Genomic DNA, 24,637 nt, shown 5'->3' with positions numbered 1-24,637 from the left:
GGGGGGCGGGGGGTGGGAAGCTGACCACATTGTGGCTCTAGTGGCAGACTTTGATTGGCCTGAGCCACATGCAGTGACGTCGTGGGTGGGAGTGGACACGTTGCTCAGTTTCTGGCCAAAGCAACCCCAGGGATCATCTGCTGGGGGTGTATAGGCAAGTCTTTCTCACTCCCCAACAAGAGAGCGGAGAGTCATTGTCTCCTCATGTCCTCTACACATTGCCGTATCTTTCCCCCATGGCTATGAATGCGGAGGAGCCAGGCCGCAGGCAAAGGCAGCAGACTGAGGGTGGCAGAGTGAAAAGAAGGAAAGGTTTGTTCCATGTCCTTAACGTGGAGGAACCAGCTGCTCTTACTGTGCCTGAGCCCAGCCTTCTTCTGGACTTCTACAGAAGATAGCACATTTTATTATAGTTAAAACCTGTGGTTTCAGAACTTTAGAATGCCTACTTTGCTGGTCCCTACCCCTAGTTTCTGACTCATCAGGTCTGGGGTTGGGCTTGAGAATTTGCATTTCTAACAAGTTCCTATTGATCCTGAGGCTGATGTTCCTGGGATTACACTTTGGTCCATTTGGGAGGAAGCCAGTGGAAGTTGGATTTTCTGTTACTTGCTGCTAAAAAAATATATCCTAACTGATCCAGGTGGTGTCCTTTGAGTTTATATATCAAAAGGGAAAAAGAAATATGAGGAAGAAGGAAGGGAAGCAAACCAGCTAAAACTGGGGTAAGCCAAAGGGAGGTCACGCCCTCCTTTTATCCTTCAACCTCTCCTGTTAATCATAATCAGAGGGAAAGGTTGAGCCAAAGCCATTCCACTGGGAGACAGAAGGGTTTTGACCATTCCTAACGTTCTTAGAGAAGTAATTTGCTTTCTCCCAAAAGATTTAGATTTCAGAGAGGTACAGGACACTTGTTAGACCTCTGCCCATTGTCCTCTTTGGGGAATGTCCCTAGCCTGTCTCCACCCACAGGGCTACAGTTCAGTGCACCACCTGCCTCCCCCGCTGGGTACTGCCACCTACCGCCACGTCCTCCTGCTGACAGAATTAATTGGTCCAGAGGAGAATGCTTGGACAAAAACAGCACAAATAAGTCTTATTCCGGGGAATCTGGAATTGGGACTGATAAAGTATTTGGTGATTCTCCCAGAGGTGGGATTTGAACTCTGTGAACTTGGAGGCCGCTGGCACCTATTTTGTGTCATGTGGGTTGGGAAACAGAAAACCAGCTTTTAGTAAAAGAGAAAAATACAGCAGAAGTGGAGAGAGAAGACCCCCACAGATTTCACAAGAGTGTTTTAGGGATCAAATAGGATCATGGCTATGAAAGCCCTACAGAAGTAAAATGTTCCCTATAAAAATTCACTGGGAGGGGAAAATTATAATAAGTCCTTTTAAAGGCATGATAGGAGGCATGCAAGACAAGATGGTTGAATTAGCAAATAAAAGAACTTAGAAATGCAGTGCTCTGTGCTAGTGAGAATCAACACCTATTATATGGGTTAGTCAGGTGTAGAGACAGCATGCCATAAAGAGGTGTGTGAAAATGTGTTTGTGGCTGAGAAGGCTTGGTACAGACTCCAGTTCAGTCATGGTGGCCAGAATGTCTTCTCATGATTGTGAAAGAAAATAAGCAAATCAACTGTGTTGACAAAGGTAGGCAGGTCCAATGTGCTGTCAAAAATTTGTTGGTGAGTTTTGAGTACTGCCCAGGATTCTGGGCCCCCCGGCTGGTGGACATAAAAGTCCTGGTGAGCTTGACAAGCCTGTCCTACAGTAGAGGACAGATTAGCTAGGTTCTCATAACTCAGTGACACTACCCATAGGGGTACTTTGTTTCCATGCCACCAAAGAACCTTCTGATGTGGCTTTTCAGATCCATTTTCTTATTGGGAAAAATAATGCACTGATCAGAAAACACGTACTTCTGGTTTGTTTGACAGGTGTATTTCTCTTGGGGAAAAGTGAATTGCATGGGGGTTTATGTATCCAACTCTCACATCTGTTAAGCTTGTTGTAGTCCTGGAGAGCCTATCTCTGGGTTGTACTGAGTTTCTGGGCCTGCAAAGGTGAAGGTCAGGACCTCTTCCCTGAATCTACCAAGTAACGACCAATTTAACAGCAAATCAGCTGGCCTTCCCCTATGTAATTTCTAATTTGTTTCAGTATAGCATCTGTAATTACTGTCACCACTGTCCATCATATTCGTTTCGTGTTTTCTTTTTCTCTATCCTTCCTTACCTTTTTTCCTCCCCTCTCCTCCCCCGTTTCCTTCCTCCCTCCCTTCCCCCATCATTCTTCTGCTTTGATGTATCCATGGTGTTCAGGACTCAAGAAATTGCCCCAGTGATCCCTTTGGCTTCATAGGAATGTTTGCTGGACTCAGAAGATTCATATCCCTGTCTACAATTTTGGAAACTAAAATATATATGTATATAAATATACATATGTATTCTCATTTACCAATAAACATAATCATCAATTTTCATCTTTTATCATAGTTATCCAAATACTGAAATTTATTGTAATATGCTCATATTTAAAAGTCCATAAATACTACTGTCCATATAGTCTGTTTATAAAAGCAATATTCTAAAAATAAAAGAAGGAAGTCTTATATTAGAAATCTATGTCTATTCACAGACTGGCACTTATCCCGGGTATGAGAATTTGATATTCAAGGTTTTGGAGTCTAGCACACATCTCACTTACTTGAGTCAGACCTGCTTCTAGAGTTGCCCTCTGAGTTGGGGAGTAATGTCTGAATGGCAAGTTGGACAGCTTTCACTTCATCCTGAGGTTTCATTCTACTCCACTGAATTGAGTGGATGTGCTTAGTGCTCTTTGGAGCTCGAACATCACTCTAAAAAAAAAAGAGAGAGAGAGAGAAACTCCCAACCAAATGCTCATGTTTATAAAATAGAAAAGAAAATCAGGTTATCATCTCACTTCAGTTTAACCCCTTACAACACTATTATCATAATGCATTAGGTGAAATATTTGTACAGTTTGCCTTCATATGGTACTTGGGTTAAAAGGAAAGTTTTAACCACTTTATTCCTTAGTGGGTTACACAGTCGTTCGAAAACATGGTTGTCTTCCCTCAGAATGTATTCTATTTGGCAAATCTCAGATTACCTCTCTGTTTACCAAGAAATGAAAAACAACTTCTGTTTAAAGTACTTGAAGACAGATCTGAATACATAAATATCTGACCACTCTTTTGCCCACGACTGCCTCAGATCATCTGGGTAACTGGGTGACTGTGGGCATTGTGGTGGACTAATTATCCCCGTGGAGGGTGCACAGTAACAAGTGCAAAAGTAAGACAGGATAGGAAGTTAAGAAAAAGTACTAGAGAAAGGAGAGGACACCAGATCGAGACATACCACCTTCTTGTCCTGAAACCCTTCATCACCAGGTGTCACAAATCAGGTTCAAGAGCCTCTCAGGCTTTAATATGAATATGAAAATACGTTTAAAAAACTCTAAAGTGACCAGTACAGACACAAGTAGCACGTCATCACAGATCATGAGGAGGAGGAGGGAGAAGAAGAAGGAGAAGGAGAGAGACGGGAGAAGAAGAGAATTTGGTGTGGTGTGTCTCTACAACTAAGGCAGAGATGAAATCTGGCTGCTAGAACTGTCTAGTTACTAAACAGAAGGCTTGTCCTGCACCGTGGGGACTGGTCTACAGATTTCAGAATAGTCTAGATTCCAATTAACTGTTCTCATTTAGGTTTTATATCCTACAGGCAACACTTTGACAATTAATGCTGTTTCTCAGGCACCTCATCCCTGATAAGCTGTGCTCGCTGGCTGGTGAAGATAAGTAACTGCTGTAATACTCATGGGCTTCCAGCATCAGGTCACCCTGGATAAACGGGGTGGCCAGGGTTTGTATTTCTAATGCCGAATCAAAGCTAATCTGGCAACTCAGAACAGTGTCACAACGCAGCAGTGTGTGGAGTCCAATTTGAGACTGATTTCCTTCATCTTACTGCTGGGAAGGGAATGAGTATGACAGCTGAGGAAGAGTGGAAACTGGATTTACAGTCTGAGAACCTGGGCGTGACTCCACTGACTGTCACTGACTATCCCAAACCTCAGGACTTCCTTCCGTCTCTCTGAGCCGGTTTTCCCTACCTGCCAAATGAAGCTAGCGCTCCCTATCTTTCAGTATGTATACGAGGTTAATGAGGGAAGACAGGTGTAAGCTTCTATTATAGTGCCTAGGTCATGGTGAATCCTTACTAAATGTTTCCCGAATGAATAATTAAATGAATGAATGAATCAGATATTATCAGTCTCCTCCCACTTGAATATAAACCTCAAGAGAGAGTATAGATTTAGTCTATCCTAATCATAGAACAGTAACTGTCAGTAGGTATTTGCTAAATACATGAATTTTAATTTAATTTTATTATTTTTTTAAGATTTTATTTATTTATTTGACAGACATAGAGACAGCCAGTGAGAGAGGGAACACAAGCAGGCAAGTGGGAGAGGAAGAAGCAGGCTCCCAGCAGAGGAGCCTGATGTGGGGCTCGATCCCAGAACCCCGGGATCACGCCCTGAGCTGAAGGCAGACACTTAACGATTGAGCCACCCAGGCACCCCTGAATTTTAATTTTAATAGCATATTTTCTTAAAGTGTCAGTTTTTCTATTGTTCTATATATGAAATATACAGAATCTGTTTTTGATAATAGACCTCTCTGCCAGGTGATAGAAGCTGTGCTTTGTCCTTATGAAGAATCTCTGATCTACCCTCACTGCTAACCTCTAAGCACCAAGAAGGCAAAACTCTGTTTTGGTCACCGTTTGGTCTCCCCCATAACACGTGACATCGCATGTTAACCAATGAATGGGTGAATTACCACCTCAGTCTTTATCTAGGTGAGAATATCCTGTTCTCTTTCCTTACCAACATTTTGTTAGAGTAATTATATTAATCTTCCCATATTCATGTTGGTTAAGTCGTTTCTCTTCCAATTTTAAGCTCTACGAGGGAGCAAATAAATTCCCACTGAGAAGCTGATGGTAAAGCCACCAGCACCCCACCCCTCCCCAGCACCAAGCTTACCTCATAGGTGACAGTGCATTCTACAGTCTGATTTTCCAGTATTCCTACAGTCCACTTCTCCATTACAAATGGGGGCTGAAAAACAAAAGTTAGGATGGTGTAGAGCCTTCCCGGCTATAGAATGGATCTTTGAGGCCAGCTGTGCCATATGCAGTTGGCAAATAGGGCATAATGTCAGATTATCATGAAAGTCATGTTGTTGGTTCACATGTGATTACTCACAACATGCTAATGTTATGGGTGTTGGTTTTCATAAGACATCTTTTTCTATAATTATAAACAGCTAGTCTTAGTCCCACCGTCTTCTTTTCTCTGATATACTGCTCAACCTATTATTAGGTCATTTATTCATGCTAATGTTTTAAAGTGTCAGTAGAAAGTTTTCTCATATTTAAGAGAAAGTCTTAACAATGTAGACCCCGATGTGCCTTCCTTGAGTGCAAACAGCCCCTGAGTTAGTGGCTTCAACAACTACTCTGCTTTTCCCTGTTTCTGGCCATCCAACTATCGGGCTGTGTGTGCAGATGAAACTGTGGCGACATTTCCCCACTGTATTAAAACAAAGGGTTAATGAAGAAGCCTATGCCTTTTAAGGGGAAAATATGTTCCCAAAACATGTCACTCTGGCATATGTATTATATTTTTAGCTGAAGGCCATCAAAACCCAGCAGACTCAAGAAAAACTTCTACGTCTCCTGTAACTGCCTAAAAGAATTTAGGTAGGGCACCTAGCCCAGAAAGAGAGCTATTATCAGAGATAACTTTTTATCTGAAAGACCTGTCTGCATGGCATGGCAAGCTTCTAATTATCAAACATCTGCCCTTATCTTCCTGTGAATTGCCCTCCTCCCCTTTGAAGCCCCAGGCCCCTGGCTCATTCCTTAGCTCAAGATGGCACATAAGCCTCAACTGCCTGACTTGCCCTTGAGTCTCCTATCTTTGGGGCTCCTGTATGTACAAAATTAAATTCTCCTCCTGTTAATCTGTCTTGTGCCATTTTAATTAGCAGACCAACGAAAGAACTTAGAAGGGTAGAAGGAAACTTTTTCACCCTGACACCTTGGGTCCTATTTTAGTTTTGATGAAAATGGTCCTTATTATAAGTGAATCTCCACTCTCTTAACCACCCTCCACCCCTGCATTCTAGCTTTAAGGTTATAAATGACCGACTGGGCTTGAGATGGGAACAAAGCACATGTGGTAGAGATTTAACTGGGCTCTCTCTTTTTTTTTTTTCTTTCCTCTTCTTTTTTAAATGAGGATTGTTATGATTCTGTCAATATTAAAAAGTTCTACAGATTTTGAATGGTCTGTCCCAATCCTATTTTTCCTATAACCCCAGTTAATGTTGGTGTGTGATGTTGCAGAAGACATGCTTCCCTGGAAGTGCATATGTGGCATTATACCAGAAACACCTGTATTTGGGTTTACAACTCTACCCTGTCATTTTTGCTGTGAGCAGCTTCCTTCTGTTAGCAGGCAAGGACTAGGATCTTGCTTTTAAATGGCATAGGTTGGGCAGAAAGAGCAAGCATCTGTCCAGTTTTCAAGACATAAAAACATAGTATGCCCCAACAAAATCAGGGAAAGTTAAAACCAGAGCATAACCTTTACAGATAAATAACACCATTGAAATAACTCCCAGTTACTCAGAAGATTCCAACAATGAATATCAAATCAATCGACTTGATGAATACACTTGTAAATTAAAAGGACTTGGATGCTTAGCAATCTTATGCCTAGGAAGGAACACATTTGCAAGTCTAATGCTGTGGTTTTGAAGACTCTTCACTTCTCCACTTGTGTTTGTACCCAGGTTCTTCTTTGCTACAAACCCCATTTTCTTCACTGAAACCAAATACACCGTTCATAGGATACTCAAGAATGGCTTACGTGAAGTTTTGAGTGACTGTCCAATGGATATCACGGTTATTTACCTGAGTTGTTGACCTTCTGTTGAAGTCTCATATGTATTTTTTCAGTATTATTGGGATTTTTTTTTTCCATTTTGAGGAGAAGCTAAGCATTTCTCTGAGTCTGTCTTCTGTGTTGTAATGGATGTACTTCTACCACAGGCCCTAAAGTAGTGAGGTATTCTGTGGCTAGAGGTGTGAACTCAAGGAAGCCAAGAAGACATCAACATGTGCTTTATGAATAACCTCCCCTCAGTCCTTCAAGAATTGAAGACAAGAAAGCCTTCCTCCTTCCAAGTTTTTCAAAGTTTAAAATGACCCCAAAGTTGAGGTAAGTATTTTCATGATTGCCATTTTCTTTCCTTTAGTAAGTGATGGAGTAAGTGTAAAAAAATAAAGAAGAACATTTTTAAAAAAATTAAAGGACACTTTTTTGGTAGTACTTTTTAGTTCACACAGCATAAGTGGAATTTTAACAAAAAACTATTATGATCTCAATCTGCTAAATAAAATGTGCCTTTCAACAGCCAGCTTGAGGCCGAGCTGATGTGAACATGGACAAGCACAAAAGCACACTGCTGGAGGATTTTAATGTCTTTGTTTGATATCTGTGAATTCAAAAAAGCTTTTAAGCCGTAAATAGAACCCTACCTTTGTCATCTTTAAAATCTCTGCATCAGGTAGGTTAGTGTTGAATGTCACATCTTTGATGTAGGTTATTGCAATTTCATCCCCATCCATCTCCATATACATTTTCCACTTACAATCCTGGAATTAAAAGCAAAATTATAGAATTTCAGAAATTGAAACAATTTGTTTTAGTGTCAATGTTTTATAACAGGAAGTTTTCTGAATGAAATATTATTGAAGTATTTTTTTTTCCTTTTTTGAAAAAAGGACATGAAATTAAATCTTTTTATATATCAAAATAACCCCTGGTTAGTGCAGTCTTGAGACATAATTCATCAATGTAAATGTGCTGTCATAGGAGTTGCAAACTCAAAATCCTAAAGGAGCCAGGCAGATAATAAAAATGAGTAAAGCCAGGCAGTTTCATTATAGAGCCCTAAATTGTAATCTTTCAAAGTAGACCCATTTAATTTACATATTAAACATTGTTGGAATATTTTTTCATTCACACAAAGAAATGTGGACTTCCCATTTTGAAATATAAGGCCCTCTTGATCTAACTTTCACTTTTCCAGTATTGATAATAATATAGGCTCAAGAAATAGCTCACTTTCCTCTTAACAGGAAGGAAAACGGCAAACGTGATATATGGTGACTGATAACTGGCCCATGTGTTGGGGAGTTATGGGAGGGTTAGGACACGGGGGTCTAAAGGGCATCTGCCCTAAAGGGACAGCCACTCAGCTTCTGTTGATTGTCTCCATGTGGGAATATGAGCTCAGTCTTGCTAGGTCCTTTGAGGTTTCATGAAAAGCTGGATATCTGGATTTTTATGTGAAACCTCTAGATTTTTTAAATGATGTTAAATTTTCAGTAAAACAACTCTGTAGTAAAAAAGTGCTCTACGTCATTAGTCAGGGGAATGGGAATTAAAATGTCACCACAATGAGATACCACTATATGCCCACCAAATGGCTAAGATTGATAACATCAAATGTTGGCCAGGATTTGGAGCTACTGGATTGCTGGTAGAAGTGTGAATGGTACAGTCACTTTGGGGAAGTTTTGGCAATTTACTATGAACATATATCTGTATATATAAACATAAATAACATCTATTCGATGACCAGAAATTCAACTCCTAGGTATTTACCCAAGAGGAATAAAAAAAGACTTGTACAGTGTTGTTCTGAGCAGCTTTACCATAATAGCCAACCCCCCCCCAAACAAAACAAAACCCCAGAAATAGGCCAGGTGTTCATCCTTAGGAGAATGGGTGTGATATATTTGTAGAATGGAATGTTACTTAGTAATACAAAGGAACAAATCACTGATGCAACAACATGGCTAAATCTCAGAAACATAGTGAGTGAAAGAAGTCTCATGCCAAAAAAAAGAACATACAAAGGATTCCATTCATATGACATTCTAGAACAGATAAAACCAATCTATGGTGGAAAACGTTCAGAAAAGGGTTTGCTTCTGCAGATGGGGATTGAGTGGGAAGGGACATGATGAGACTTTCTGGGGGTGCTAACACTCTGTTCATAGAGGTTTGGGTTACATAGGCATATGCACTTGTCAAAACTCAGCGATTGTATACTTAAGATGTGTGTACTTCTTATTGAATTCTAATATACTGAGGTATGTGTAGTGTACTGATGTCTGCAGATTACTTTGAAATGCATCAAAAAATAAGGATTGATATATGGCTAGAGTGATAGATATGTGATAAGGCAAGTAGAATAAAATGTTAGTGGCTGAATCTAGGAGGCGGGTATAGGAGGGTTCACTATAAATATTTTTTAACTTTGCTGTATGAATAATTTAATAATAAAAATGTGGGGGGACAAACAGTGTGTGTACAATTAAAAGGAAAAATAAGGGGCGCCTGGGTCGCACAGCGGTTAAGCGTCTGCCTTCGGCTCAGGGCGTGATCCCGGCGTTATGGGATCGAGCCCCACATCAGGCTCCTCCACTATGAGCCTGCTTCTTCCTCTCCCAGTCCCCCTGCCTGTGTTCCCTCTCTCGCTGGCTGTCTCTATCTCTGTCAAATAAATAAATAAAATCTTTAAAAAAAAAAAAAAAGGAAAAATAAGCCATGTCTTTGCACCCAATTGGACCCCTGGACCATAAATTCACCTTCTCTCGTGTTATTTGAAGAATGAACGATTCTGAGAGGTTAAGGATAATGTACCAAGTACCTTACATGCTGAAACTAGAAAATGCTCTCATAGAAGTAGACCTGGAATGTCTCCTGAGCAAGCTCAGACAAAATTATTATGGAAAAACACTAACAAAGAGGCTGTTGAAAACCTGTTGGCTTCAACAGGAGGCTGGGGGAGCTCAATGTTTTAAGAAAGCTTCTAGACAAATTGCAGAACCAAGCAGGGCCCATGCCTGAGGGGAATGACCCTCTTTGCCCAGCCACATTCACAAGACGGAGAGCCAATTAGTGAAGGAAAAGGTCTATTCAATAACGTGAAAACCGAGCTCTCGGCCAACATAAGTCAAATTAGTCGCTCAGAATGGACAAATCTCTCAGTATTTCTTTGTTTTGGAGCCACCGCTGCCCCGGCAACGTGGGCCCTGAGATAACTGGGCAGGATAATGACTGTTTGGAGTCATGATTGCTCTTCTCTGAAATGGCAAGAGCCTTCTCAAGCAGTGGCTAGAATAAAAAGCCTTAGAAAAGATGAATTTTACTTCTATCTTTTTCTTTTGCCTGTCCAGTTTTGGAATTAAGTGAGTCAAAGCCCAAGTGAAAGACCTCAGGTTGGGTGGAAATGCCCGACTCCCTCTGCTCCACTCTCCTACCTCACAGCCCGAGAACTCTCCTTGACCTCAGGCCGGCGGGCAGACCCTACTGTGCACAGGCTCAGAGCAGCTCTCTGTTGAGAAGGGGCTGACAGGCAGGAACTCACATTTGTGGGGTGCTTCATCTGCTCCAGGCATCTGCTGGGTACTGACATGGTGCTATTTTGTTCAATATCCACAGTAACCCTGCAAGTTAGGTTTACTTTCCCATTAGGTGAGGAAAAATGAGGCTCAGATAAATACGGAACTTTCGCAGGGCTTCCTGGCCAGTAAGTGGTGGAGGTGAGGTTATAATAGCACAAGGCTGCCTGGCTCCAAAGTTGGAGGAGTAACCAAGAGGGAAGGGCAGTTGGGACGGGTGGCAGGATGTACTCACTGGTTGGTTTTCAGAGCTCCACCATGGGACTAGCTATCGACAACAGGCGAGTGGGAGAAGGACCAGAGGATATCTGGCTAATACAACCAAAAAAGCAAGTGGCGACAGGTCCTCCCCTGCAGCAACTGCTTCCCTGTTCCCCAGAGTCCAACTTGGAAAAACAAGGATCCCCGTAATAAGGTTACAGACCTTTTACTTTTCACATGTTTTCTCTTATCTGAAAGAAAGGCTTTTACCTGCACCCTAAAAGATAGCGCAGAAGCAATAAAACGATACTCAAAGGCATTATAAGACAAGGGGAACATTATCCATTTCGTTAAATTACAAAGCTGGGTGGGAAAGGAAAAGAATATGCTGTGTTCACCTAAATTATTAACCTAATCTGTCAGTGCCCTGACATAATTGCTAGTTTTTTTCAGAGCATCTATGATTTCATTGTTGCCTAGTTAAGAAAAGTAACCCACAAATAAAGTCATGGAATTCTTTAAATTCTGCTCAGTTTCTTATTATCCTCAGGTACTCCTGGCATTTTTACTACACATCAAGTCATTAAATTGTCAATGAGCGTTGCTCACAGCTACCAGGATTTCAATACAAGGTATTGAATTCCACAGGACCCAACTGAGACAGGATGCCATGTAATGAGTTCTTGACCAATCGATCATTGAAAAGGTTTTCATAACAGTAAGGTGAATTAAATTATCAATAACATCACTAAAAGTAAGAACTGCACATATTTATGAGCCTAATTTACAGTCTTACACGCAAAATTGCTACCTTTTCCATTTCTTGGTAGTGGTAGAGACCAGGTAGTGGGAATGTGGGCTTGGATTTAAAAACCATTCACTTTTACCAGGGTGAACTATTGATTTTGGCTTGATGTGAGTGACAGAAATGTGGGTATTGATTTTTGAATCGGAAACATTCAAGAGTCACTGTGGACGTCTTGAGAACAACTCTCAAATCCTGACAGACAGAAATCAAAAGCAGACAACTCTATATTCTCAGAGCCCACGGAGTCCCAATGGGCTCCTTTTCCAAAACCATTTCACTCCTGGCAGTCTGAGATGGCCCCGTCCCTTTCTCGTTTGGTTTAAAGTGTTGATGATAATTGTTAAGATAGAAATAATATCGAAAAGGAAAACACATTAAGCCGTTACTGGAGGAGTAGCAGGGCATGACGTGAAAAGAGGATAGTTAAAATCCCACTCCCTGAGCTTGAATCCCAGTTTTGTCACTTGCCCCCCAACCTTAGCCAATATACCACCTGTTTGAATCTCAGTGTTTTTTATTCACAAGTGGGTTGTTGTGTGAGGATGAAATGAGATAATGTAAATAAAGTACTCAGCACAGTGCCAGAGCCAAATGAGGAGCTTGCAAAGGAGCAATTATAATTATTGTTACAATATTAGTCCCCAGCACAGCTCCAGTGAGTTTATCAGACTAGCCAGCCCACCGTCCAGTAACCATCTAAGATTGGGACTTGGCCAGAAGTTGAGTGCGCTTTGATAGGCAGGACGGTACAGTGTATTTAGAAAAGGGATCCAGCCAGAGCAGGCAAGCTGGGTCAGAGCATCTTACTTGGGCAGGAGTTTGGGGATCCAGAGGGTACTGAATAAGTCTGGTGCCAAGGAAAGTATCAGTGTTGCAAAAAAAGAAGGTGTGGCCAGTGGCAACATAACAAGGACTGGTCATATGAAATACATAGAGGAGGGAAGAAACTTGTATCTTTTGACACAGATGGATTATATAAGCACCAGTTCCACCCTTTCCTGCTTCCACAGATCCTAATGCAGGCCTACCAATGGGCACCAGTGGATGTCTGGAGGAAATGGCTAGGAGAGGTGATTGACAGCCCAAGAGCCCTGTCTTACCAAGGAAACTGAAGCATAGAGAGATGAGGTAATTTGAGCAAGATCACATAGACAGCAAGCGGTGGAGTTCAGGCTTGATGCTAGATGGTCTCTTGGCTGCTATAACGAGCACGTTTCCAAACCCTCAGTCTTTTCTGAATCCTGAACTTTTCCTTGTTATGGGTACAAAACTAAGAATTACAGCACAGAGGAGTTCCGTCTTGCAGAGTCAACAAACCGTCCAGATTATCTTGGTGAATTCCTTTGTAAGTCTCCATGGCAGAGACTGAAATGCTCAGTCTCTAATAAGTCCAACATAGCGTATTTCCCCCCGCCCCTTATTGAAAAAGATCCTCATTAAAAGTGCAGATGCTGCCATTCCACTGTCTGTCTGCTCCTTTCCTTGATTTATCTGGCCAGTATTGGGAATCACCAACACTTTCCTCCAGCCCTGGCTCAGGCTGTGTAGCTAGGCATGACTTCCACTCTCCAAACCAGAAACAACCTGCTCCCATCTAGTTGCACAAGCGGATCGTGGGGACAGGTCCGACTACCGTGGATTTTTTATTTCATAGCTAGATTCCCTCCCAAGAGAACGCTCTCTTCAAATTTGTATCTTGGTGCACATTTCGAGGGAATGCTACTACTAATCAGTAGGAAAAAGGTGCTGGTGCAGGAGCAGTGCTGGGCCCTGGGATGTTCTTTGCTTTGAGTAGCAAAAAATGGCTATCCAAACCTTTCCACTAACTGGATCATCTGCCTCTCAGTGCAAATCTATGAGAAATGAATGGAATTTTGTTGGGAAGAGGGGAGTTTTTGCATTTGAAACTGATGAAAAGAATGACAGTGCTGTTGGGTGCCCAGGATATGTACTATTTATCCGAGCAGCTGCTGAAATACCTGGATAATTTTAGAAGCAAGTGTGGTTAATGGAGGAGGAGAAAGCATTCCATTTGCACCACTTCTACATTGCCAATTTTGTTAAAAAATTTTCTGAATTAAGATTACTGGCCAAGTAAAACAGAAACTCTTAACACTATGAAGATAAAACCCTAAACAACACTCAGTTAATGCTAGATTAAGTATCTCTTTGTGAGAAATCACTATTACATTCTTTGCAAGCTGTTTAAAATTCTTTGGAGTTCCAAGCTAGTACAAGTGATGCCAAACATAGACATCCCTTCTCCCTCCCACCCAAAAAAAAAAAAAAAAAAAGAGGGAAGGAAGGGAGGGAGTACAAAGAAATGATCCATATAGAGGTAAATTTTACAATTAGAAAAAGGGATTGAAGATAGCACAGAAATTAACTTTAAATATTGTTTCAAGTTCTGGGCCGTTCAGGGACAACAATCGATTGCTCACTCTCTTACAAATATGAACACTATAGATAAACCTTAAAGAATCTAGGGCCAAGATTATTCAGGATATTTCAGAGGGAAACAGACCCCACATTAGACTTTCAGGCTCCTAGAGATCACTTCTACCTGCAGATTACAAACAAAAAATTTTTGATATATTTTTTATTGAGGTGGTGTATACTTCACAAACAATAAAATGCTCAGATTTTTAAGTGTACCAGTTGATGAATTTTGACAACTCTATGCACCAGCGTAACCACTCAAACAAACTAGATATTCCCACTACCCTTGAAAGTTTCCTCGTGTCCCTTCCCAGCGGATGCTCCCCGCACAAGAGGAGGTGCCCACTCTTCCCATTTCTATCACCATAGATTCATTTTGCCTGCTCTAGAACCTGACTTTACAGTAAGCACTTGTATTTGTTTGGCTTCTTTCACTCGGCATGGTGGTTTTGAGATTTGTCCATGTTACTTAATCCTTCCAGCCTTACCCTGTTGCAGATAGCCCTATCTCCATTTTACAGATGAGTAGACTGAGGCTCAGAAAAATGCAGAGATTTGCGGCAAGTTCACTTAGCTACGTCAGGGCCAGAATTTAGATCCTGGGCATGCCTAGTCTAATGGTAAAGACATTGAGTTTTAAAATCCCATCTCTGTCTTCCCCCTTCCATCTCCCCTCCCCCCCACAGATGGAGAAAAAGACATATCACCAGAGATTGGTCAGGATTCTAGCAAAGAGGCCCCTCCACCTTAGAAAGGCCTGTATGGAGGAAACATTTTAAAATATAAAATAGAGGTCGGAATAAACTTTTTAAGATTCAAGAGGGGGAGAAAGGGAAACAGTCTCCTAGCAGGTGACTGTGTCGGAAAATGTAAGAAGTAGCGTAAGATGAAATAAAAAATGCGGTGGAACTGTTGGTCATGCTGGTATTAAAAGTAGTGAGATGTTGATGAGTTAGGCCTCCGAAGGCTCCTTTCCGTGCGTTGCTATTATGTAGCTCAGCTGCTGAAACCTGCTGTTTTAAAGGCAGGAGAGCGGAACATCCCGTGATAGCACCTGGGTTATTTATCATTATGGATAAGCCCGCTACTCTCTATTTTATTATGCTGCCTTTAAAAAGAAGATAATGCAAGTACGGCTAATTTGCTTCTCTTCTTTATCTATACGGTGTCATGACCCATCGCGGCTTTGTCCCACGAGATGTATTTTTCAACCAAAAAGAAACCTACAAGAAGCTCTCCCTAAAAATTCCATTAATAACCTCTTTCAGCGCGTATAGGTTGCAGGGTCTGGAACTAAGAATGTTTTAATCTCTTCAGCAAAACAATGTCTCATAATGATGTACAGGACTATTGCTGTACTGATGAAGAATCATACATAATTCAGCACCTTTCACTTGGCACCACTGTGATGTCCTCATTAGCCGTGGCTCACAGTGTCTGTCAGATGGTGTCCATGCGAACGCAGGCATTATATTGTCTTTGAGATGTGCAGCTGCTTCCATGACACTGCCAGTATATAAAAACATGACGCCGGTTTGTTTTATTTAGTGCTCAACCTTCCAGTTTGTAAAAACAAGGCTGACACAGAGCCTGACATGAGGCAGTGAAAATAATTAGCTCTCATTTTCTCAGCCTTCTATTTCCTTCTCCCCGCTGTGTTCTCTTTCCACTAAACCACCACATGTCAGTCGGAATGGGAGGCAATTAGCGGGCTCATTTCAGTCCCCACAACTGTGCTGAAAAGAAAGTATTTATGATGGCACAATGAACAGCTGAAAGATTAAATAACATTTGCCTTTTGAAAAGAAAATGACTTCTAGCTAAATGGGCAATTTTTGATTATTCTCAAACAAGCTTAGAGTAGTTGGTTTTTAAAATACAAGAAAGGAAAATGAGTCATTTTTAGGTGAAAGAATCAAATAAAACTTGACACAGTAATGCAAATAACTGATGTTTTATTGCAAAATATGTAAATGCGTTATACCCTTAACAATGGCTTGTGTCTAAGGTCAGGGCAGATTGGTGCCAACTAGACACCAGTAAAGATAAGGTTGTTATATTGCCTTTTGGGGGCTTGTTATTGGAGTTATGTATGAAAAAGGGACTTTAGGGATGATGTTAAAATAAAGTGAAAGAAATCAAGTGAGACATACTTTCATATGATGCATGACACACTTGACTACCTGAAATGGTTTAGATGTTAGCGGACATGTTTGGAAAGGGCTTTCTCATTTTAGGGTTTTTGGGGGTTTTTTAAATTCTATTTAGAATTGGAAGGTACTAGGTATTCATCTTGGGAAAAAACCAGTCTTGCTATTGATTTTTGAATAATTAAGAATCTATTCTTAAGACTGGGTTTCTTAACCAATATAGAAGGTGTTCTAGCTTACCTAATTACTGTGTAAGCTTTTTTTAAATGCTGGCAACTGGGCTGCAAATTGACTTTTATCCAGGACACTCAAAAATATTAAAACAATTTGCTAAATTCTCCTCCCTTCCCATGACTTCAGAGGTGATGCCAAAAATTATGATTTTGGAAAAAAAAACAACAACAACACAACACTGGCCTAGTTAGTAGGCACTGTTTACCAGTGATGTCCAGGACTGATAGAGTTGTCATACATCTTTTTTTTCTGATGCAGTGCTTTTAATTTGATTTCAAATAATCAGTCCCTATTATAGTTGATTATTCTCAAGGCCTAATTTTTGGTTCCAAAAACACAAGTTATTGTGAGTTACAAGATCTTCTCTCTGCAGTGATCCTCAGTGGCTCTGAAAATCTAAAAGCAAAGATGTCTTCTCTTAGGATCAACTGTGCCTGTCATCATGGAGTCAACAACTATGGCTGTTGGAACATTTTAAACAGACAATCACAAATTGAAATTTTGTTTCTCTGTCTCCGTTCAGTCTGTTCTTACTCTTTACAAACTCAAATCCTAATTTTTGATCCACACATACGGTCAGTATATCTATATAAGCCAGTGGCATCCGAAGGAAGTCTGAGCCAACTCTGGCTTCACTAGGAAACTAGACTTCTCCATGAGCTGATTACACATATTATTACAGCTAGACACCAACAGTAACGTGTTTGTCACGTAGTCAGACCTGTGTTTTATCATGTAGACTTCCTTGCTGTTCCCTATCTTAAATTCAGGGTCTTAAGAAGACCATGAGTGATCCAGTGGTGTGCTGGAACTGCCGTCATGTGCTGGTGGCTCATACCTCTTCCCAGCTTCAAGTTCAGCGGCATCAGATTGGTAACTTGAAATTGGCCAGGGTGAAAATATTTCTACCATAGAGATCTGCAACCACTGCAGGTCAGGGCTGTTTTCTCCCATTGTTAGACATTTTCTGGTGTGCCGTTTCTACACGTGACTACCAGTCTGTCAGCAAGTATGTACTGAGCGGCTCTGCTCTGGTTCTGTAGGCAGTGGCTTGCCCCTTTTGGGGAAGTAGAGCCCCATTGTGATTAGAAATGCACAGTAAGTCATGCAGTCAGATTCTGAGCTGCATTTGCTGCTTCCAGGTCCATTAAAAGTTGTATTTCTTCTAAAACTCTGCCACTGAAGGCTCATACACTCAGGCGCACCAACGTGTATGTGTACATATATTTTTTTCCCCTGAAAAATAGTTGATCATGGGAAATAAACTTCCTTACACCGCATTTGTAATAAATGCAAGATATATCAATGTAAAGCACTGCTTGTAGCTGTTGTGAAATTTACAAAAAGGGCTGGCTTTTACTTCCTTACAAAATCCTTTTCTTTGTGCCCTGTTATTTTATTCATGTTTATCTATACACTTATAAAAATTACACAATAGAGGGGGGGGGAAAGCCCTATTTGACAGTTTTTGATATTTACAGTACTCTGAGAAAGGGCCTGGAGATTCAATTAAGTTTATTAAATGCAACACTTTATACACAATCCACTAATAAAGACCTAAAAGCACGATAGTAGGTGGGAAGTATTTGCAAAAAGCAGGGCTTCTAAACCTGCTTCTAACCTCTCGGTGAAACGAACAGAGGTGCAGAACTATGGACTGAATTGCTTCTGGAGAGGCGTGGGGGCCAGGGCCCCGGTGCTGCGTGTGGCCCGAGCAGAGAGAGCCCGGGGGACAGCGCCGCGGGGAAAGCCCCCTTCCACACCTTCAAGATGCTCCTCTTACTTTCTCTTCCCCGTTCACTTGCTCTTTCAGAATTCCGCTCAAAAGAAAATCAGAAGTGATGGCCCTCTGGTAGGAAGTACCGGAGTCCAGGCGCCTGTCTTTCAGGGTCCACTGGAGACAGGGGGGTGTTTCCCAGGCCCCTCCCCTGACTGTCAGGGTGTTCAGCTTTCAACTTAGACCCATAGGTTTCCGTGCCTCCCTGGGGAGAGGAGGGACTTGGGCCTCAAGGGGCAAAGTCGGTGACTGTCCAGCGCGCACAAGTAATGCACGATTCCCCAGGTAGTTCCTTCCTAACCCTGCTTTTGAATTTTTATGACACAGTCTCAGAAAGTTTCTTGGGGAGAAAACTGCTGGGTGATTTGATAGTTTATTCCTTGGCAATTTGAGAATCAATATTGTTGACTGGCGAGTTTATACGAGATATAATAATAAACTCTATGGAGTTGAATATGTCAGTAAAAAAGGGTGGTTGCCACCCCGGGGGCGGGGGGAGGGGAGTGTGGTGCATGGAGCTGAGATTCTGGAAGCCTTTTTCCTTTTGTGGGAAGTCGAAGGCCTTAGATTACAAAATGCAAGGCATTTCCCACACAAAATAAAAAGTGGTAATTTAGTATTAAGTGTCCCCCAAATTATCTTTTTATTACCAATATGCCTATTTTGGGGGATGATGATACTTTCCAGAAAGGGGATTATGACACAGTGGTTGAGTCCTTGGACTTGATCTGCCCCTAACTAGGTGGGGCCTCTGGATAGGGAATTTTCTCTCTCCCTGCCTCAGTTCCTCCTGGACAGAATATAGGGATGACACTCCCTGGGATGGCAGCTTGTAACAATTACATGAGAAAAATGTTTGTAAAGCACTTACCACACTGTCTGGCAGAGGTATGAAATAATAATAATTATCAAGCATTTCAAGCCTGAGCACAGGAAAGTTTTGAGTTGAGAAAGACCCCATTTCTGCCAATTCCACTGTTATAACTTCAGGATTGCCTCAACATATAGCATTATTTAAATTAATAATTTACTCTTTAGAAATGGGGGATATACATGAGTAGAACCCATTCTCACTTATTGTTTATTTAAATTGCCAGTGAAACCTTTGGTCTGATTGTATTTTCCCTGCCAGTTTGTCTCACAAAGGAAAGAAAAAAAGCCTACTTTGTTTGTGTGAGAATTCTCAAAGTATGCATGGGGCTTTCGCCTGCTGAGGTCCTGCTTGCTCTCCAGAGGGTGCAACAGGAAGACGGACCACAGCAAGGTGGCATGTAGTGGCACTTGGCCACTCTATCCAGCATATAGGCACTCAAATGTGAATGGCTTTCCTCAGTTGAACAAATCAACCTCACTTTTGTGCCAAAATCCATCTGGTTGTAAAATGAGGCTAAGAAAAAGAATTGTATCTGAATTCTTAGAACAAAAGGCTGACAGTCTTACAAGAAAAGCCTTTTTCCTCTTCATGTATTTGTATATTTGTGTCCAAGGTCATATTTTCTTTCTCCTCCTAGTAGGCCAGTTGCTGAAACAACATACCAGATTCAAGTGGTCGTTGAGCTTGTGGGCCTTCTCACATGCAATGGGAAAATGTAGCTACTATTTTCATGATAAAGTCACTGTCCTATATTCTTCCCAGTGGCTGTAACTAGAACGCATCTTTTGTTTTATTTGTAAAAGAAAAGGCGAAACAAACGGTCAAGCCGATCTCCCTGCCATGCAAACCCAGGTTTGGAGAGAACTTGTAAAGCACCAGTGTCCTCTTGTAACTTATTCTAGTCACAGAAAGGCTTCACTTTTTCTGTGAAGATGGGTTTATGAGAGCTCAGTTAGTTGGGATTTTGAGGATGTCTTTTTTTCCTTGGGTTCTACCTTTAAAGGTCAAGGTAAAAAGGTTTTCACGTGGGGAATTGGAATTTTAATTCAAAGCACATTTTTGGGAAAATATTTCATAGTGCTGGGGTGTGTAGGTTTAGAACTGGACAGTAATTTATTCTAGGATTATTTGATGAAAATTTACAGATGGCTTAAATATCTTGGGTCAGGTATGAGAGCTAGCCCATGTTTAAGAAGAAGGTAAGGATAAAGATGTAATTTCTAGTCTGAGCTCTGTCCTCGCCTCACCTAAGGCTGCTCACACATTTCCTCTTGCTCTTATTTCCTGATCAGTGATGACAACACTGTACCTTATGCATCTCACAGAAATGCCAGGGGGATAAATGAGATGATATTTATGAAATAACCTGAGCTCTTTAGAAAGAAGTACTCTAAGCATAAGCTTTAAATATTATATTCAGGAAATTATTTGCAAATGACCATGAACCTCTTCAAGCCTCGTTTCAAAATTCACCCCTTCCAAAAAAGCTTTTGCTGGTTGACCTCATCCATCCCAGTGACTTCTTTCGACTTTTAGCACCATGCCATTACATCCACTTTGTACATTTCACTTTTGATCTGTTACATTATAACATCGTCTGTCCAGCTGCTCACACTGGAAACCTCCACACCATCCTGGCTCTTCCCCCTCACCCCCCCCCATTTCCTGCGGGTGACCCAGTCTGATCAGTTCCGTCTCAGAGTCCTTGGACTCTTGGCACTTACATGGCACTGTCATCATCGCCTCTCTCCTTGTCCCCTTTAACCTGGTTGTCTGCATTTCCCACTCCCAGTCTTTCTCACGTTAGCCTGGTCCTTTCCAGTTCATCCTCCCCTGTGCTTCTAAGAGATCTTTTAAAAACAGAAATCTGATCCCATCTACTCTCTGCTTAAAACTCTTCGAACTCCTTGGTTTAGCACTTCAGATAGCTCTCTTACTGGTTGCCAGCCACTGTACTGGCCTTAACTCTCACCACGCTAGTCTACCCGCTTCAGGATAAGTCCAGAGGCGGTGCTGCTCCAGATGAGCTGTGAGATCCCACAGGAGCTAACCCAAAGAAGAGTCCCTGTGTGTTCGTGGCTTTGGGCTTCTGAGTTTTTGCATATGCTCTTCCTTTTGCCTTCCATGTCTTCTCCCATCAAATAATTCCTAATGGTTTTAAAATTTTAGTTGAAGCCTCACTTCTACCAAAAAGACCTTAAGATCCTCTCTGACCCATTTCTGCATCTGCCTTCAGTGCACACAGTGTGCTTCCACTGCGCGATGTGCCTGATGTTGTTAAAAAAAAAAAATCATTCTGTACTACGGCCATTCATTGATCTCGCCTCTTCCAATCAGTGATGGACTCCTTGCCAGCTGGAGACTACAGTTGTGATGTTGTATTCTGGTCGTCTCACACAGAGCCAGGTCTCTGTAAATGTCCACTGAACATGGGGTTGAAATTATGACTCTGTAGGCCTGACCAAGGGTCAGCTGACTGTCACCAGCCGCGGTGACTGTAGGCCTTGTGAACACTTGTGGCTCAAGAAGTCTACACAGCTCTGGCCAAAAAACAGACCACTGTTGGTCTCAAATATCATGAAATCATCCAAGTTTTTTTTAAAAAGATGGATTTTTTAGTTTTCCACATTAACAAGTCATTTAACTGGAAATTATTTTCTTGGTTGAGACTACTTTTGACAAGTCTGTCTCAAGAAAATTTTTCCCTCTTTTACTACCTACAAGCCATAAAATGGTTTAAACAGAGACTACTAAGTGTGTTGGAGTCGAGGACCTCAAAGAAGGCAGGTTAAAATATGTAATTTGTTGACCATCACGTGGACATGGGAATGCCCACAGCTACAGAATCTCAAGGTGAGAAGGGCGCCTGGTTGTTGGTGGAGAGAGAGTATCTGACTCTCTTGCCGCACTTTCTGTAGCTGCTTCTAACAACAGGAACAGACAGTGACCCACTCGTGGAAAGAAAGGAAAGTGTCCATATACAAGAAACCTGGAGTCAGAGCCGCTTTCACTCAACCAGCTTCTGTGGGAAACAAGGGAGGCGAAGATCTCCATTCAGTGGAAGCCCCAGCAGACCTGCAGGTGCAGGCAGGACGCCCTGTCAGGTGTCTAGAAAGTGTATCTTTTGAAGCCCTGGGTGACCCTCAGCCCCTCCAAACAATTTCCAGTTACTCCCAAGCACTGGTCTCAGGAAAGGCCTGGGATAAGCGAGGTGTGATCGGTGGCGGGCCCAGGGGCCAGCTGCGCCTACACTAGCCCGACTGTAGCAACCGGCTAGGGCTTGTGAGGAGTTGTTCGCACAAGGTCTCGTCTGCCTCGAAGGAAAGGTACAGGTGGCGCAGAAGAGCTTGGCTCTGCGGTCCCAGAAGCCTGTGTTCAAATCTTTATTCTGCTGCTTGCAAGCCCAGTAATCCTGGGGTGAGTCATTGACTCTACATAGCCTCGGGTCCCTCGCTTGGAACAGGGGGGTAGCGTCCCCACCTCAGTACTGTACGCCTGGGACATAGTAAGCGGTCAGTGAGTAGAAGGCGTCGTCACGACGAGCTGTTTACGGTAATCCAAGGGAACATAAACCTGTTGTGATTCCAGTTCATCTGCCTCCGAGGTCAGATAACTGTGCCGTACTCTAGAGTTAACATGAACTCAGAGCCTGACCGAGTGAGTGTGGGTCAAATGCCCTGCCGTCCTATTTCGAGCTGATACTTTGGGTTTCCGTATTGTACAGTTCTGCTCTCGGTGTCGTTTTACTCTCAGTATTCTAAAACAGAACCAGGAAGATGGGATGCTAGAAGCCCAGCCACATGAACAATAACTCAGATAGGCCCCGACCCCCCACCCCACCCCAAGCTTTGCTGTGAGTTTCCTTGATGGTTTGGGTGGCCTCACACAGGACTCTTCAGCTGAACAAGAGTGAGAGTCCAAGACTGGATTACATAGTGGCTGGCAGCTTTTCAGCCAAATTCTGTTTTATGAAGCCCATCAATTTACTCAGAATTGTGTCATTGGCTGGTTGGGGGCAGGAGGGAGGTGTATGAAACCAGAGAGTTCCGAGAGAGAAAAAGAGTAAATTAGATTGAAATTTATCCAAAGGATTTAAAATATGAGTTACCTGTGGGCCAGTTCCTGGTTTCAAGTGAAAACCAAACACAAGTTCAAGGTTCACAATTTTTTCCTCATTTTCTTTAGGTTCATCTACCGAGTCCTAAAACATAAAAACCAAGCACCATTTATTCTAGATTTATTCAAATACGTTGTGTTTTTGCTTTTTTACTTCTCATATAAAAGAGATGATTTCTCAGCATTAGCGTTTCCATTCTAACCTACTGATTCACGTTTGGTTATTTTGGATTGAGCTCCAAATTACAATTACTTAAAGCAAGAGAAATGACCCCTTAAGCCTTTGAGAACATTTCCACATGATCTATCTCATGCTACAGATCGAGTGTCACCATCTTACAAGGTTAGTTTTACCCTAGAAATGCATTCAGCATCTGAAGGTGCACACTAGGAGACATTCATAACGCTCGGGATGTTTGCAAGCTATTCCCAGAGAGGAGCGGTGTGCTTGCTAGAGCAGATGACGATGAAGGGCCAAGCAGAGAACAGAATGAGTCTTCAGGAGCGTAGAGATGGAAAACCATAGTGAACAAGAAGAGTTCTGTGTATTAACTGCAAATATCTACTAACTGTGTAATAAAATATGCCATATACCTTTAGACTATATTCAAAATAAGACATCAAATATAACATATTATTCAAACAATAAACCTCCCACCTCCCCACAAGGCTAGTGACAGATAATCCAGAGCCCTAGCGTGTGAATTCCTTCAGTGACTTATGTGTGGGGCAAAGGTCTCTGGGACAGGTGGGAGGCCACTGTACTAACCTACAGTGTTAGTACTTAGATCCCCTAGTCACTAAGGTGACATGTGTTGTTCTTATCAGGAATATATTGTTAATATATCAACCTGCAGGAATTAAGCATGTTCAATTTATGCACATCCTAAGCTTCACTCAAAGGGCCTTTTGTTAGACAGATAATGATTAAATTTCACTTCAAACAACAGTTCCCGACATTGGCAAATTTAGGTGTGGATGTGGCAGGTGCATACATCAATAAAATAGCACATTCTCGGTAAGAAAAAACCTTACTTACCTTAATTAGTGGTGGGAAGTGAAACAAGTTTAGGTAATCATGGGTTAATTTCTCAATGGCTGACTGCAAAAAAAAAACAAAACACAATAACATGACTTTATTAATGATCTGATAGTGCCGAGGGGATTAAATTATTGTGCACATATAAAAGCATTCTTTATTTATGTAGCCCATAAAATATCTTGGGGAGTTACTATCCACCATCTATGGAGAATAAAACTGATTGTTCAAACTATTATAGGTAGTTTGTAATTATTTAATGGAACAGGAAGATATTTTAAAGATGTTAAATCTCAGACTACCCCATAAATAAAACCATTCTTCACACCCTGGTAGAGTATACTAGTGACAAGTTAATGTTCCCGTGTACAGAATGCAGTTGTCGCCCTGAGTAATTGTGGGAAAAACAACAA

General features: G+C 41.7%; 1 protein-coding gene across 2 annotated transcripts in view; it reads right to left on the bottom strand.

Moving 5' to 3' along the window:
* MAP3K20 (mitogen-activated protein kinase kinase kinase 20) overlaps positions 1–24,637 on the bottom strand; it is a 165,371-nt gene that overhangs the window by 3,308 nt on the left and 137,426 nt on the right. For both annotated transcript variants that reach the window (XM_034654751.1, XM_034654750.1), the window contains exons 15-19: positions 24,225–24,287; positions 23,178–23,270; positions 7,650–7,766; positions 5,086–5,160; positions 2,713–2,863 (exon numbers count right to left, since the gene is read on the bottom strand). In XM_034654751.1, the coding sequence (XP_034510642.1) occupies positions 2,713–2,863; positions 5,086–5,160; positions 7,650–7,766; positions 23,178–23,270; positions 24,225–24,287 (499 nt within the window). The remainder of the gene's footprint in view (positions 1–2,712; positions 2,864–5,085; positions 5,161–7,649; positions 7,767–23,177; positions 23,271–24,224; positions 24,288–24,637) is intronic.

Source organism: Ailuropoda melanoleuca, chromosome 2 (assembly GCF_002007445.2).
Source record: "Ailuropoda melanoleuca isolate Jingjing chromosome 2, ASM200744v2, whole genome shotgun sequence".
Taxonomy (NCBI): Eukaryota; Metazoa; Chordata; class Mammalia; order Carnivora; family Ursidae; genus Ailuropoda; species Ailuropoda melanoleuca.
The sequence above is the reverse complement of the archived record's forward strand: the minus strand, read 5'-3'. Positions and strand labels throughout refer to the sequence as shown.